General features: G+C 40.5%; 1 protein-coding gene across 2 annotated transcripts in view; it reads left to right on the top strand.

The window, feature by feature from the left end:
- ccdc186 (coiled-coil domain-containing protein 186) overlaps positions 1-15,684 on the top strand; it is a 99,169-nt gene that overhangs the window by 15,375 nt on the left and 68,110 nt on the right. For both annotated transcript variants that reach the window (XM_055930800.1, XM_055930798.1), the window contains exon 4: positions 4,010-4,138. In XM_055930800.1, the coding sequence (XP_055786775.1) occupies positions 4,010-4,138 (129 nt within the window). The remainder of the gene's footprint in view (positions 1-4,009; positions 4,139-15,684) is intronic.

A 15,684-nucleotide genomic window follows, 5' to 3' on the forward strand; every position in this document is an offset into this window, starting at 1 on the left:
GATTATATGAAATTATCTGTCTGTAAACAATTGTTGGAAAAATTACTTGTCATGCACAAAGTAGATGTCCTAACCGACTTGCCAAAACTATAGTTTGTTAACAAGAAATGTGTGGAGTGGTTGAAAAATGAGTTTTAATGACTCCAACCTAAGTGCATGTAAACTAATGACTTTGACTGTATATTTTTCACCCCTTTCCTCTGACAGCGCTAAATTGAGCTCAGGTGCATCCAATTTCCTTTGATTTAGAATAACTCACCGGTCTTAAGTTCCAACTGTTCACAGTGCCTGTCAGAGCACAAACTATACCATGAAGTCCAAGGAAATGACTGTAGATCTCAGAGATTTGTGCTCTGGTATTTACAGGTATTTACAGTCCATTCGGAAACTATTCAGACCCCTTCACTTTTTTATGTTTTGTTACGTTTACAGCCTTATTCTGAAATGTATTAAATAATAGTTTTTCCTCATGAATACAGACAATACCCCATCATGACAAAGGAAAAAAAACTTTTTTTTTTCCAAATGTAAAAAACCTAAAAATTAAATACAATATTTGCATAAGTATTCAGACCTTTTGCTATGAGACTCGAAATTTAATTTTAGAGTATATTAATTTTTTGGTCGGAACGGGAAAAAAAAGACATGTCATCCGTATGCACTTGATTTGCGAAAAGAACCATGGCTCATTTTCATTCCAGCCAGGTATACTCTGGTTGTAAAAACGATGCAATGTGCATAATTTTAGGAACGTTTAGAAATAAATATAGTAGGTCTAGCCTATAGAATCCTGATGGGGTCCTCCGCTTTTTAATTGAGGCCATCAAAACTCTGTTCTCTCACTCACTCAGTTTACATATGGGTCATTCATCCCCCTCCTCTCCCCTGTAACTATTCCCCAGGTCGTTGCTGCAAATGAGAACGTGTTCTCAGTCAACTTACCTGGTAAAATAACGGTAAAATAAAATTAAAATAAAAATTGTATAAGCCTATAGAAATGTTGCGCAACATGGGTTTATAAGAACACTTATTTAATTCCATGCGTCAGCCAGCTATGAGAAGTTGTCTCTCGCTGTGCAACGTGATCCTATTCCGCTCAGACTCTGAATGCCAGGGCTCTCATGAAGTGTTTGATTTGGTAGGCTACTAATGACCATTGGCGGCATCAGAGCGCAGTTTTGGAGAAGCCTAGTTACTGTGTCTCAACGGTCACGTGGAATTTGACTGCGGTCATTATTTGTGACTGCTGGTGTGGCGGTAAAACGGTCACCGTAACAGCCCTATCCAGGGCCTGTATTTTTCAAAGCATCTCAGAATTGGAGTGCTAATCTAGGATAAATGTTGCTCTTTAGATCATAATTATATGGACAAGGGTGACCTAATCCTAGATCAGCCTTTCTACTCTGAGACGCTTTATGAACACGGGCCCTGGTAGAAGTTCAGACCTCCTATAACCTGCCCAGGGACTGCGGTTGAAAATTAGCCGGCTGGCTAAAACCGGCACTTTTACTGAAACATTGATTAATGTGCACTGTCCCTGTAAAAATAAACTCAAACTCATGATATGACCGGTTGACCTTCAAAGCCAGGTGGAGTTAACTTAGTAGGCATAGTCATAGCAGGGCCAGGGCTAAACAAAGAGTGCATTCTAGATGCTCAAATTCAGTGAAGATCTCTGCAGATTATATGCTTCATTGTAAAAAATCTGATAATATTAGCAGAATCGGTGTATTCAGAACGCACAAAAATTGTATGCCAACTAAACTCATGTCTTGTAGTTCTTTATGTTGCTCCGAGTGTCGCACAATTGGCCCAGCGTCGTTAGGGTTTGGCCGGGGTAGGCCGTCATTGTAAATAAGAATTTATTTTTAACTGACTTGACTAGTTAAATAATAAATAAATAATGTAGACTAGCTTTTATACTGCACCAGATTCCAGTGAATCTTGAGTCGTGATTGGTGATTTTCAGTACACCTTGACTCTTCATTTGAGAATGCCAAAATAGGTGATATGATTTTTTTATCTCGACCGCTTTTTAAACACGGGTCAGCTTGAATGGAAACCAGGGAACCTTTTATAGCCCAACTGGGACATTCATTTCAAATCTCTGTAATCTGTAATATTGCTGTCTGTCCGTCCTTCAGTTTGTTGTCTTTTCAGAGCATTGACGAGACGTATTGCTGTCTGTCCGTCCTTCAGTTTGTTGTCTTTTCAGAGCACTGACGAGACGTATTGCTGTCTGTCTGTCTGTCCTTCATTTTGTTGTCTTTTCAGAGCATTGACGAGACGTATTGCTGTCTGTCTGTCCGTCCTTCAGTTTGTTGTCTTTTCAGAGCACTGACGAGACGTATTGCTGTCTGTCCGTCCTTCAGTTTGTTGTCTTTTCAGAGCACTGACGAGACGTATTGCTGTCTGTCCGTCCTTCAGTTTGTTGTCTTTTCAGAGCATTGACGAGACGTATTGCAGTCTGTGCGTGTGCATTTTAGATAGACCAAGTCTTCTCAACTACCCATCGCCATGAAAGAGCTAAAAATATTTAAAAACAATTGTTGTCATTTACCGCTGTTATTATAAAAAATCTGTATTAAACTTTTTGAATATTTCCTGTCTGTAGCCTTTTGGAGGTACAGTGCCTTCAGAAAGTATTTATACCCCTTGATCTATTCCACATTTTGTTATGTTGTAGCTTGAATTTAAATTAATTAAATACATTTATTTCTCACCCATCTGCAAGCTCTGTCAAATTGGTTGTTGATCATTGCTAGACAACCATTTTCAGGTCTTGCCATAGATGTTCAAGTAGGTTTAACTGTAACTCGGCCACTCAGGAACAATCACTGTTTTCTTGGTAAGCATCTCCAATGACAATTTGGCCTTTGGAAAAACTACGTAGTTCTTAATGATTACAAGCGTACCCATAACATGATCCACTATGCTTGTAAATATGGAGAGAGGTACTCTGTAATGGATTTGCCCCATACATACGCTTTTGTCCAGAATACAAAGTGTTAACTGCTTTGCCACATTTTTTGCAGTATTACTTTAGTGCCTTGTTACAAACCGGATGCATGTTTTGGATTATTTTTTATTCTGTACACGCTTCCTAATTTTCACTCTGTCAATTAGGTTAGTACTGTGGAGTAACTACAATGTTGTTGATCCATCCTCAGTTTTCTCCTATCAAAGCCATTAAACTCTGTAACTGTTTTAAAGTCACCGTTGGCCTCGGGGTGAATTCCCTGAGCGGTTTCCTTCTTTTCCTTCTTCTCCGGCAACGCCTGTTTCTTTGTAGTGCTTGGTTGTATTAATATACCATCCAAAGTGTAATTAATAACTTCACCATGCTCAAAGGGATATTCAATGTCTGCTTTTTTTCTTCACCCATCTACTAATATGTGCCCTTCTTGGAGAGGAAAACCTCCCTGGTCTTTGTGGTTGAATCTGTGTTAGAAATTCACTGCTCGACTGAGGAACCTTACATTTGTCTGTATGTGTGGGGTACAGAGATGAGGTAATCACAGATTGATTTCTGCTCCAGAATTTGTTATTGCAAACGTAAATAAGGAGGTTGAAAACTTATTGACTACAAATATTTCAGCTTTTAATTTTAAAATAATTTGTAAACATTTTGAAAAATGTGATTACACTTTGACATTATGGGGTATTGTGTGTAGGCCAGTGACAAAAAAAATCTACATTTAATACATTTTAAATTCAGGCTGTAACACAGAAAAATGTGGATAGAGTGAAGGGTTTTGAATACTTTCTGTAGCACTGTTATGTATGTTTGCATGCTTGTCAGTCAGGCAGGTTAAGCCAGGTCTGTCCCTGTCTAACCTGACGGACCTGTCCTCTACTCTTTGCTGCTCCTGGGTGATGTTTCTCCTAGATACAGCTCTAGGATCGGTTTCCCCTCCAAATCTTAGCAATTAGTGCTAAATGCAAAACAGTCCTAAGATCAGTGTCTAGGGGCAACTTCACCCTACAATGTCTTTTGTGTCTCTCCCAGTTGGAGGGCCGGGTGGAGGAGCTTCTGAGGGAGTTGAAGGAGTCCAGAGACAAACTGGTTTACCAGGATGGCGCCGCGAAGAACGCCCTGCAGCAGTTGCACAGAGAGACTGCCTACCGGCTGGAGCAGGTAAGCTCCCGGAGAAAGAGGATGTCAAGAAGACCCTTGCATAGCAGTGCACGACAGTCCGAGACAGGTAGAAAAAATTGTCAGGCAAGCAGTATAATAGATTTAAATTAGCTCAATGTGTCTTCAGCATGCAATGAGTTTCACACTGTCAACTCCCTATCTCTGCCATTCCATTACACCTATCACTATGGAAATATGTCACCCGTTTTAGGAAACTAGGCATATGTCACGGGTCACTACTTCACATGTTCGTGAAGGCATTTATGCCCCCCAAAAACATTTTGATAAAAATGTAAAGTCTACGTTCAAAAGGCTCTCCTGTGAACTTTCATGTGCGTTTATAACAAACTTGTATGCCACCTGTAAATACGAATACAATTGTTAAATGACGAGCCTAGTTGGTTTAGCCACAGAAAAACGAAGCAACCTTACAGCTAGCCATGATTGGCTCAAATAGTGAGTGGGCTGGTCATGCTGAGAGATGAGTTCGGATTGGCTTGCCATATAGCACGCTTGTGTCTTTGAGCTGGTCAGTATGTCTTGGTAATCCTGTCTAACACTGCGTTTTTTGAATGTATCGTGTATTAAAACTCCACTTTCTGGAGGACTGAGTTTTGAAATCAGTGGAATTCGAGTATGATAGCTAAGGAGTTACGTCTTCAAACTAAGGGCAACCATGGCATCCGACATGAGACGCATCCAACCATGAATGATGTATAGGGGTAAGAAAGTCTAGCTAGCTACATTATCAGATATGACATGTTTCTAATTTTGACAGAAAGAGCCATTTGCTTGGCTAGCTGTAGCCTAATGTTAGCTAGCTAACATTGCACCTGGTTGGTTAGCTACCTAAAGATTAATGCGGGATAGTAATATAGTGAGTTGTGATTGGTTCGTCGTTTACCTCGCTAGCTAGCTAACGTTAGCTGGCTGGCTCGCTAGCTAACGTTACGTGTATGACCTTATTCGTATCTCAGAGCTATTTGCTTAGCTAGCTATAGCCTAATGTTAGCTAGCTAACATTGAACCTGGTTCGTTAGCTACCGGCAGATTCATGCAGGGTAGTATCGTCATGAGTTGTGATTATGGTTAGTTGTTTACCTAGATAACTACATGTCTTTACAAAAGATTATGCAAGTAACCATTTTGAGTGCGTTCGTAAATTCAGTCTGGCCATCTACTCCGATTTCAGAGCACTCTTGTCTGAGTGTGCCAGAGAGCGCAGATTCATTTACGAACGCTCAACACACGTTGAATATGGCTGGTGTCAGTAAACGTTGGCAAAAAAACTAATTAAAATGTTGCCAGCAGCGCAGTTACAGTCCCCAACGCTCTGGATAACATGAAAACAGCCTAACCAGCTCTGCTAGTGTGAGTAAAATGGTCAGAGTGGGGTGTTTTCTCATTATTTGTCTGGAAGTAGCTAGCCAATGTTAGCCAGTTAGCTTTGGTTCTTGACTGTCGTTGTGAGGTCAGACCGTTCGGATCAACCCTACTCATCGTTTACAATCCAGGGTTACTACCAGCAGTTACTACCAACAGTTTAGTTATCTCAACTTGCTCAATTTCCACATGATATATTACAATATTTAGTTGAGGTTTAATGAATGATTTGTACCAAATACAATGCTTTTAGTTTTAGACATTTTATGGCTAACTTATTCCAGCCAGTGGCATGTCGTTAGTAAAGACAGGAAAAATGAAGGGTCCTAGACAGCTGGGGAATTCCTGATTTTACCTGGATTATGTTGGAGAGGCTTCCATTGAAAAACACCCTCTGTATTCTGTTATACAGGTAACTATTTATCCACAATATAGCAGGGTGTGTAAAGCCATAACACATTTTTCCAGCAGCAGACAATGATCGATAATTAAACACTGAAGTCTAACGAAACAGCCCCCACCATCTTTTTTTATCATAGATTTCTCTCAGCCATTCATCAGTCATTTTAATGTCCTTCCCTATAAGCGTGCTGAAAGTCTGTTGTCAATTTCTTTACTGTAAAATAGCATTGTATGTGGTCAAACATGATTTTTTCCAAAGGTTTACTAAGGGTTGGAAACAGGCTAATTGGTTGGCTATTTGAGCCAGTAAAGTGTGCTTTACACATCCAAGTATATCTGACCAAATTATGAAAGACAAGCATTGTAATTTTGAATGACGTAAAGTGGAAGAGGTGAAAAAATGTATGTTGCCAATAAACAATGGCAAGCCACCGGGGTCTGACAACTTGGATGAAAAATTACTGAGGATAATAGCGGACGATATTGCCACTCCTATTTACCATATTTTCAATTTCAGCCTATTATAAAGTGTGCCCCCAGGCCTGAAGGGAACCAAAAGTAATTCCGCTACCCAAGAATAGTAATGTCAGTGTTTATTGCTGGCATGACATGCATAACTTTGCTAATCTTGCCAATGAAAAAATTATTAAAGTAGTTGGCAATATCAGTTGGTTTTGTGATTTTATGAATGAATGAATTGGAGCTGAGTTTGCCTTTTTCCCCAAAATGTAATTTAAAGTGCTCCATAGCTTTTTTACTATCATTCTTTGTAATTTGTCTTTGTTTCATAGTATAGTTTCTTATTCTTTTTTGACATCTCAATTTGCAAAAGTCTGGCTGCCAATCTTTTTTGCCATTCCTTTTGCTTCAACCCTCTCAACAATACCATTATTCATTTCCTCATCAACCCAAGGGGATTTAACAGTTTTACAGTCATTTTCTTAATGGGTGCGTGCTTATTAGTAACTGGAATAAGCAATCATATAAATGTGTCAAGTGCAGCGTCTGGTTGCTCCTCATTACACACCACGGACCAATAAATATTCTTTACATCAACAACATAGGAATCATCACAAAACGTATTATTACTTCTTATACACTATATTAGGCCCAGCCTAACTTTGGTGTTCCTAGAAATGGCTTCTATATTGTGATCACTACATCCGATGGATCTGGATACTGCTTTCAAGCAAATTTCTGCAGCATTAGTAAAGATGTGATCAATACATGTTGATGTTATCATTCCTGTGCTGTTTGTAACTATCCTGGTAGGTTGACTGATAACCTGAACCAGGTTGCAGGCACTGGTTACAGTTTGAAGTGTTTTCCTGAGTGGGCAGCTTGATGAGAGCCAGTCAATATTTAAACCACCCAGAAAATATACTTCTCTGTTGATATCACATACATTATCAAGCATTTCACACATGTTTTCCAGATACTTACAGTTATCACTTGGTGGTCTATCGCAGCTTCCCACCGGAATGGGCTTTAGGTCAAATCAAATCAGGCAGATGAACCTGTAGCCATATTACTTCATCAGTATTTAACATAAGATCCTGTGTAATATTTACAGGAATTTGGTTCTGAATATAAAAAGCAACACCTCCACCATCGGAATTTCTATATTTTTTGTAAATGTTATAAGCTTGTATTGCTTCCACTGTCATCAAAGGTATGGGGGCGGCAGGTAGCCTAGTGGGTAGAGTGTTGGACTTGTAACAGAAAGGTTGCAAGATTGAATCCCTGAGCTGACACGGTAAGAATCTGTTCTGCCCCTGAACAAGGCAGTTAACCCACTGTTCTTAGGCCGTCATTGAAAATAAGAATGTGTTCTTTACTAACTTGCCTAGTTAAATAAAGGTAAAATAAGTGAGTTTCAGAGATAGTCAAAATATGAATGTCATCTGTTATTAGCAAATTATTGATTTCATGGACCTTGTTTCTTAAGCTATATATGTGAACGTGGGCTATTTTGAGGGATTCTTACTTTTCATTTCTTTACTGGGAAGCTTAGCAGAATGTGCTCATGTTATTCATGTTAGTGCACGGTGAGCTCCTCACAGTGGACCTCCTCCTAGTGCACACCGCCTCAGTGCTAACAGTATTAATCTGGTTCATAGGCACATGATTACTGCATGCAATAGCTGTAGGATCAGTAGAGGCATTCAGGGCATGTCACAAGAATGTTGCTATCTCAATGGTTGAACTCAACTATCACTCAAGCTTTGACCAATTCCCAGAGGTTGTAAGGCTCTGGTTAACCTCTCTAGGGTATGTGGGACGGTAGCGTCTCACCTCTTCAACAGCCAGTGAAACTGCAGGGCGCCAAATTCAAAACAACAGAAATCCCATAATTACAATTACTCAAACATACAAGTATTTTACACCATTTTAAAGATACACTTGTTGTAAATCCAGCCACAGTGTCCGATTTCAAAAAGGCTTTACGACGAAAGCACACCAAACGATTATGTTAGATCAGAGCCATGTCACAGAAAAACACCAGCCAAAGAGAGGAGTCACAAAAAGCAGAAATAGAGATAAAATTAATCACTAACCTTTGATGATCTTCATCAGATGACACTCATAGGACTTCATGTTACACAATACATATGTTTTGTTCGGTAAAGTTCATATTTATATCCAAAATCTGAGTTTACATTGGCGCGTTATGTTCAGTAGTTCCAAAACATCTGGTGATTTTGCAGAGAGCCTCATAAATGTTGCTAAAAGATACAACTGTTATGCATGGAATTTTAGATCCACTTCTCCTTAATGCAACCGCTGTGTCAGATTTAAAAAATAAAACTTTACGGAAAAAGCACACCATGCAATAATCTTAGTACAGCACTCAGAGACCAACACAACCCAAAGAGATATCCGCCATGTTCTGTAGTCAACAGATGTCAGAATAGCATTATAAATATTCACTTACCTTTGCTGATCTTCATCAGAATGCACTCCCAGGAATCCCAGTTCCACAATATATGTTTGTTTTGTTCGATGAAGTCCATAATTTATGTTCAAATACCTCCTTTTTGTTAGCGCGTTCAGCCCAGTAATCAAAATTCATGACTCGCGATCACTAGGTGCAAACGAAAAGTCAAAAAGTTCCGTTACAGTCCGTAGAAACATTTCAAACGTTGTATAGAATCCATCTTTAGGATGTTTTTAACATAAATCTTCAATAATGTTCCAACCGGAGAATTCCTTTGTCTTCAGAAATGCAATGGTATGCAAGCTAACTCTCTCACGTGAACGCGCCTGGTCAGCTCGTGGCTCTCTGGCAGACCTCTGACTCATTCCCCTCTCATTCGCCCCCACTTCACAGTAGAAGCGTCAAACAAGATTCTAAAGACTGTTGACATCTAGTGGAAGCCTTAGGAAGTGCAATATGACCCCCATCTCCACTGTATCTTGGATAAGCAAAGAGTTGAAAAACTACAAACCTCAGATTTCCCACTTCCTGGTAGGAATTTTTCTCAGGTGATTTGCCTTCCATATGACTTCTGTTATACTCACAGACATCATTCAAACAGTTTTAGAAACGTCAGAGTGTTTTCTATTCAGATCTACTAATATGCATATTCTAGCTTTTATGGCTGAGTAGCAGGCCGTTTACTCTGGGTACGACTTTACGAAAGCAAACCATGCGATTATCTGAGAACAGCACCCAGCAGAGAAATCATTACAAACCAGCCAAGTAGATAAGTAACAAAAGTCAGAAATAGCGATAAAATGTATTGCTTACCTTTGATGATCTTCATATGGTTGCACTCCCAAGACTCCATGTTACATAACAAATGTTTGTTTTGTTCAATAAAGACCCTCTTTTTATAAAAAAAAACTCAGTTTTGTTGGTGCGTTCTGTTCAGTAATCCATTGGAACAAAGCGCGGTCACAGCATGCAGACAAAAAATCTAAAAAAGTACCGTAAAAGTTCGTAGAAACATGTCAAACAATGTTTATAATCAATCCTCAGGTTGTTTTTGTCATAAATAATCGATCATATTTCAACCGGACAATAGAAAAGGAAAAACAAGAAAGGCACGCTCCTTGTGCGCAGGACTCATGTCTGGAAATTTCCACTGTCCTCTCATTGAAAGTGCTGTTTCTCTCTCATTTTTCAGAGTAAAAGCCTGAAACAATGCCTAAAGACTGGCCACATGTAGTGGAAGCCATAGGGATCGTGAACTTGGTCCTAAGTCTTTGTATGGTGGATAGGCTTTCAATGGAAAAACAGGCATTTCAAAATAATAGCCCTTCCTGGATGGATTTTCCTCAGGTTTTCGCCTGCCATATCAGTTCTGTTATACTCACAGACATTATTTTAACAGTTTTGGAAACTTTATAGTGTTTTCTTCCATAGCCTGCATAGTCACCCATTGAACATGTTAGGGATGCTCTGGATCGATGTGTATGACAGCATGTTCCATTTCCCGCCAATATCCAGCGAGTTCGCACAGCCATCGAAGAGGACAACATTCCACAGGCCACAATCAACAGTCTGATCAACTCTATGCGAAGGAGATGTGTCGCATAGCACGATGCAAATGGTGGTCACACCAGCTATTGACTAGTTTTCTGATACACGGCAGTACCTTTAAAAAAAATCTATATTTAATATATCTTTATTCTCAGTCAGGTGAAATCCATAGATTAGGGCCTAATGAATTTACTTCCTTTAATTTGATGCACATTCCACTACCCACCAGTTACAAACACAAACAAACTCATCCACATCAAACAGGAATATTCATACATTGAGTAACCTTGTGTGAGACTTGAAGACTTGTGTTAGTTCCCCTGAGATAAAGAAGATTTCACATTGTAATGGTTTTGTGGTTGTGCCTTGCTCATGGGCACAATAGCATCTTGGTCTACCCCATATCTAACCTGTAGGCTTACATGCTGCCCCATAGATCAGCAAGGTAACAAGAGACCCAGGTTTTAACAACAGCAACTGTCTGGCTCAAACCTGCAAGATTTGTTGTCAGCCCTGGGATTTAAACTTTAAACTTTCCATTTACTGGCCTGCCACTCTAACCTCTTTAGTTATCAAAAAAGGTTACTCAACATGCAATCATGGTTTACAGAACTACATTCGTTACACCACCACCCATTTGACCTCCTCACAGATCCCGGTCACGGCACCAATGGTACAGACTGGTTTCTAACCTAGGTCTCCTGCAGGCCACAAGACTGTGTTACCCTGCTAAGCTTAAGCGTAGACATTAGCTCAGGAAGTGTACACAAGTCTCCAGGTCTCAGACAAGTTTACTACACACCTACATCACCTTTTCAAGTGCCATCCCCTACTGCCTCTGTGTCTTTGAGTAAGGCACTTTGTCCCTAAACTGCTACAAGGGCAATACTGTACTGCTCCAAGCCTGTTCTGTGTTTGGTGTGTCATGGAGTGGGTACTGGGACAGCAAAAACACATGTTTCCATTATGCAATAGACTTTTATTTATATTTTTAAAAGTTTTGTGTGTGATTTTGTCATGCTCCCCGTAGCCAATGTGAGTAAGACCTTTAAACAGGTTAACAGTCAGTCAGATTACCAGGACGCTTACTCTGAGCATGCGCTGACCAGCTAGCAAGTGTCTTCAATTACATTTTCAACTTCTCCCTGACCGAGTCTCTAATACCTACATATTTCAAGCAGACCACCATAATCCATGTGCCCTAGAACACCAAAGTAACCCGTCTAAATTATTTTTGCTGTTCACCCACAACTGCGTGGCCGCGCAAGACTCCAACACCATAATTTAGTTTTCCAATGACACAATGGTAATAGGCTTGACAATGAGACAGCCTATAGGGAGGAGTTCAGAGACCTAGCAGTGTGGTGCCAGGACAACAACCTCTCCCTCAATGTCAGCAAGACAAAGGTGCTGATTGTGGACTATATGCAACAGAGGGCCTAGTACGCCCCCATTCACAGCTGTAGTGGAGCAGGTCAAGAGTTTTTCAAGTTCCTCTGTGTCCACATCACTAAGGATCTATCATGTTCCAAACACACCAACACCGCCATGAAGAGGGCACGACAATTCCTCTTCTCCCCAGGGGGCTGAACCGATTTGGCCCTCAGATCCTCAAAAAGTTCTACAGCTACACCTTTGAGATCATCTTGACTGGCTGCATCACTGCTTTGTGTGGCAACTGCTTGGTGAAACGACCGTAAGGCGATACAGAGGGCAGTTTGTACGGCCCAGTACATCACTGGGGCCCACGCTCCCTGCCATCCAGGACCTCTATACCAGGCGGTGTCAGAGGAAGGCCCTAAGAGTTTTCAGACTCCAGCCACCCAAGTCATACTGTTCTCTCTGCTACCGCATGGCAAGTGGTACAGGAGCGCCAAGTCTGGGACTAAAAGGCTCCTGAGCAGCTTCTAGCCCCAAGGCATAAGACGGCTAAATACAGTAGTTTGTCCGGGCAGCTATTTGGTTAACTATTTAACGATCTGCATTGAACCTTTTTGCACTTTTTTGACTCATCACATACGCTGCTGCTCCCGTTTACTATCTGTCACTTTATTCCTAGTTACAGTGCATTCAGAAAGTATTCAGACTCCTTGACTTGTTCCACATTTTGTTACGTTTCACCGTTACTCAGGCTATTTTCAGGTCTCTCCAGAGATGTTCGATCGGGTTGAAGTCCCAGCTCTGGTTGGGCCACTCAAGGACATTCAGAGACTTGTCCCGAAGCCACTCCTGCGTTGTCGTTGCTGTGTGCTTTGGGCCATTATCCTGTTGGAAGGTGAACCTTCACCCCAGTCTGAGGCCCTGAGCACTCTGGAGCAGATTTTCATCAAGGATCTCTCTGTACTTTGCTTCGTTCATCTTTCCCTCGATCCTGACTAGTCTCCCAGTCCCTGCCGCTGAAAAATATCCCCACAGCATGATGTTGCCACCACCATGCTTCACCGTAGGGATGGGGCCAGGTTTCCTCCAGACGTGATGCTTGGCATTCAGGCCAAAGAGTTCAATCTTGGTTTTCATCAGACCAGAGAATCTTGTTCTTAATGGTCTAAGAATATTTTAGGTGCCTTTTGGCCAACTCCAAGTGAGCTGTCATGTGCCTTTTACGGAGGAGTGGCTTTCGTCTGGCCACTCTACCATAAAGGCCTGATTTGGTGGAGTGTTGCAAAGATGGTTGTCCTTCTGGAAGTTTCTCCCATCTCCACAGAGGAAATCTAGAATTCTGTCAAAGTGACCATCGGTTCTTGGTCACCTCCCTGACCAAGGCCCTTCTCCTCCGATTGCTCAGTTTGGCCAGGCGGCCAGCTCTTGGAAGAATCTTGGTAGTAACCAAACTTCTTCCATTTTAAGAATGATGGAGGCCACTGTGTGCTTGGGGACCTTCAATGCTGCAGACATTTTTTGGTACCCTTCCCCAAATCTGTGCCTCAACACAATCCTGTCTTGGAGCTCTACCGACAATTCCTTCGACCTCATGGCTTGGTTTTTGCTCTGACATGCACCGTCAACTGTGGGATATTATATAAAGAGGTGTGTGTGCCTTTCCAAAATCATGTCAAATCAATTGAATTTACCACAGGTGGATTTCAATGAAGTTGTAGAAACATCTGAAGGATTATCAATGGAAACAGGATGCACCTGAGCTCAATTTTGAGTCTCATAGCAAAGGTTCTGAATACTTATGTAAATAAGGTATTTATTTTAATTAAATTTTTTAACTTTTAATACATTTGCAAACATTTCTCAAACTGTTTTCGCTTTGTCATTATGGGGTATTGTGTGTAGATTGATGTGGAAAAACATTTATTTCATCCATTTTAGAATAAGGCTGTAATGTAACAATGTGGGAAAAAGTGAAGGGCTCTGAATTCTTCCCGAATGCACTGTATATGCACATGTGTACAGTATCTACATTACCTCTGTTAGGTTCTTATTTTTAAATAACTCAATTTGTAAATAACTCACGGACACTAGAGAAGCTTAATCAAGTTTAATTCTTCCCAAAGGGTCGACACAGCTGTATTCAGACATCAAAACATTTCTCACCATCACAGGTATATATATCCCACTTAAGACACTCCTCCTTCGCTCCAATCCTTACATCTTATGGTTCCACAGGAAAAGGGTCGTAAAACCCTTATTACTCCCTTCAGTGGATCTGATCTCACCTCCTGACCTCAACCCCTCTTTCGCCTAATCCACAGATGTCCATCCGCTCCCCCTATCCTTTGATCTCCCCCCCGTCCACCCAACACATTTCAAAGCCATCTGTGTTTCTACAGAGAACCATTAACTTCTGACATAAAACCCAGTCTCTTTCACTCCTTATATTCTATGCTTCTAATCTATAATTTATTTAATGTTCAAAGTTTAGCTGATTCCAACTCCTCGTACCCCTGCACTTCGACTCGGCACACACTAGCCAAATTATTGTTACTCATTGTGTATCTATTATTACTTTCATTATTACATGTTTTTACTTTTCTATTTCTCTCTGCGTTGTTGGGACATCCCGTAAATTAACATTTCACTGTTAGTCCACACCTGTTTTATACGAAGCATGTGACAAATAAAATTTGATTTTGTTCAAGTAACACTTCATATGAAGGGGTATACATAATGCCTTCATAACCCCTTTGTGAATGTTGCAGTATCATTCATATGTAACTTTAAAAAAATAAAAGTCCTGTTTTCATTACAGTATTACTAGTCTCGCATTTCCATACCTCCAAAATCACATCTTTGCCACGCATCACTTGGAGGTAAGGAGAATTTTGTATTGCAAAAATGGTTTGAATGGTCGGCTGGCTCCCAGCTGCAAGATTTTGATTGAATGTTATATTTCAAGCACCCTTCTCCCACACACCCATAGAAGATGTGCTATGTGTTATGTGTGTCACTGTTTTCCGTCCGGGAAGTTAATACGTGTGCTAGATTTCAAGTCAAGTGTGGCCTACAGTGCGATTTTATATTTTTGGGAAATGGATTATGCTGGTTAAGTGAAACGTCACAACACATTCTAAACCGTTCTGGTGACAAACACACTTTTTGCCTCGCCTGCATTCGTCAACATGGCTGCAGGCTTTGCTACCACCGGCAAGATTGCCCATTTATTTCGTTCTTTTAAGAACCCAATAAAATGGAGGCAGTGGGAGAACCTATTCAAGTAAGTAAAAAATTATTTTTCAATGTTAAAAAACAATGTTTTTGCTAGCTAGCTGGCTACAGTAGGCCACTTTGTAGGCTAACTCAACTGAGCTACTACATAGCTAGCTAGCCAATTTGCACACTGTTTAGCTAAGTTAATTGAATGTATTCAGCTAGCTAATGTCCTATTAGCTAGCTATCTTGATATAATCATGTAAAAAATCTCAATGCATTTGTAGATAATGCTTGCCAGTTATCAGCAAAGGGACAGTGTAGGCTACTGGATAGAGAGGTCATTTTGTGGTAGGAGATTATGAAAAGATTCCACAGTTCCTAGAGGGGGAAACTTTGAAGACAGAGACAATAGCAACATAATATTCCGTGCTGTCTAATTGGAATATAATGAAGCCTGTTTCTTTGATGTTTTATGTCCTTAGATATGGAACACCTGTTTGGAGATGAAGTGCGAGGTCCAATGAATGTCCCAAGAGACTAAAGGTATATCCTATATGCCATGGGTTATATATGTAGGCCTACCTATGTTAGAAAATGTTTTATACAGTTAAACATCACGCATAATGTATAAACCTTTAACCTTTGGAGCAGGCCAACCCTGCTGGAGGTCTGCTTG

This window comes from Salvelinus fontinalis, chromosome 8, assembly GCF_029448725.1.
Source record: "Salvelinus fontinalis isolate EN_2023a chromosome 8, ASM2944872v1, whole genome shotgun sequence".
Taxonomy (NCBI): Eukaryota; Metazoa; Chordata; class Actinopteri; order Salmoniformes; family Salmonidae; genus Salvelinus; species Salvelinus fontinalis.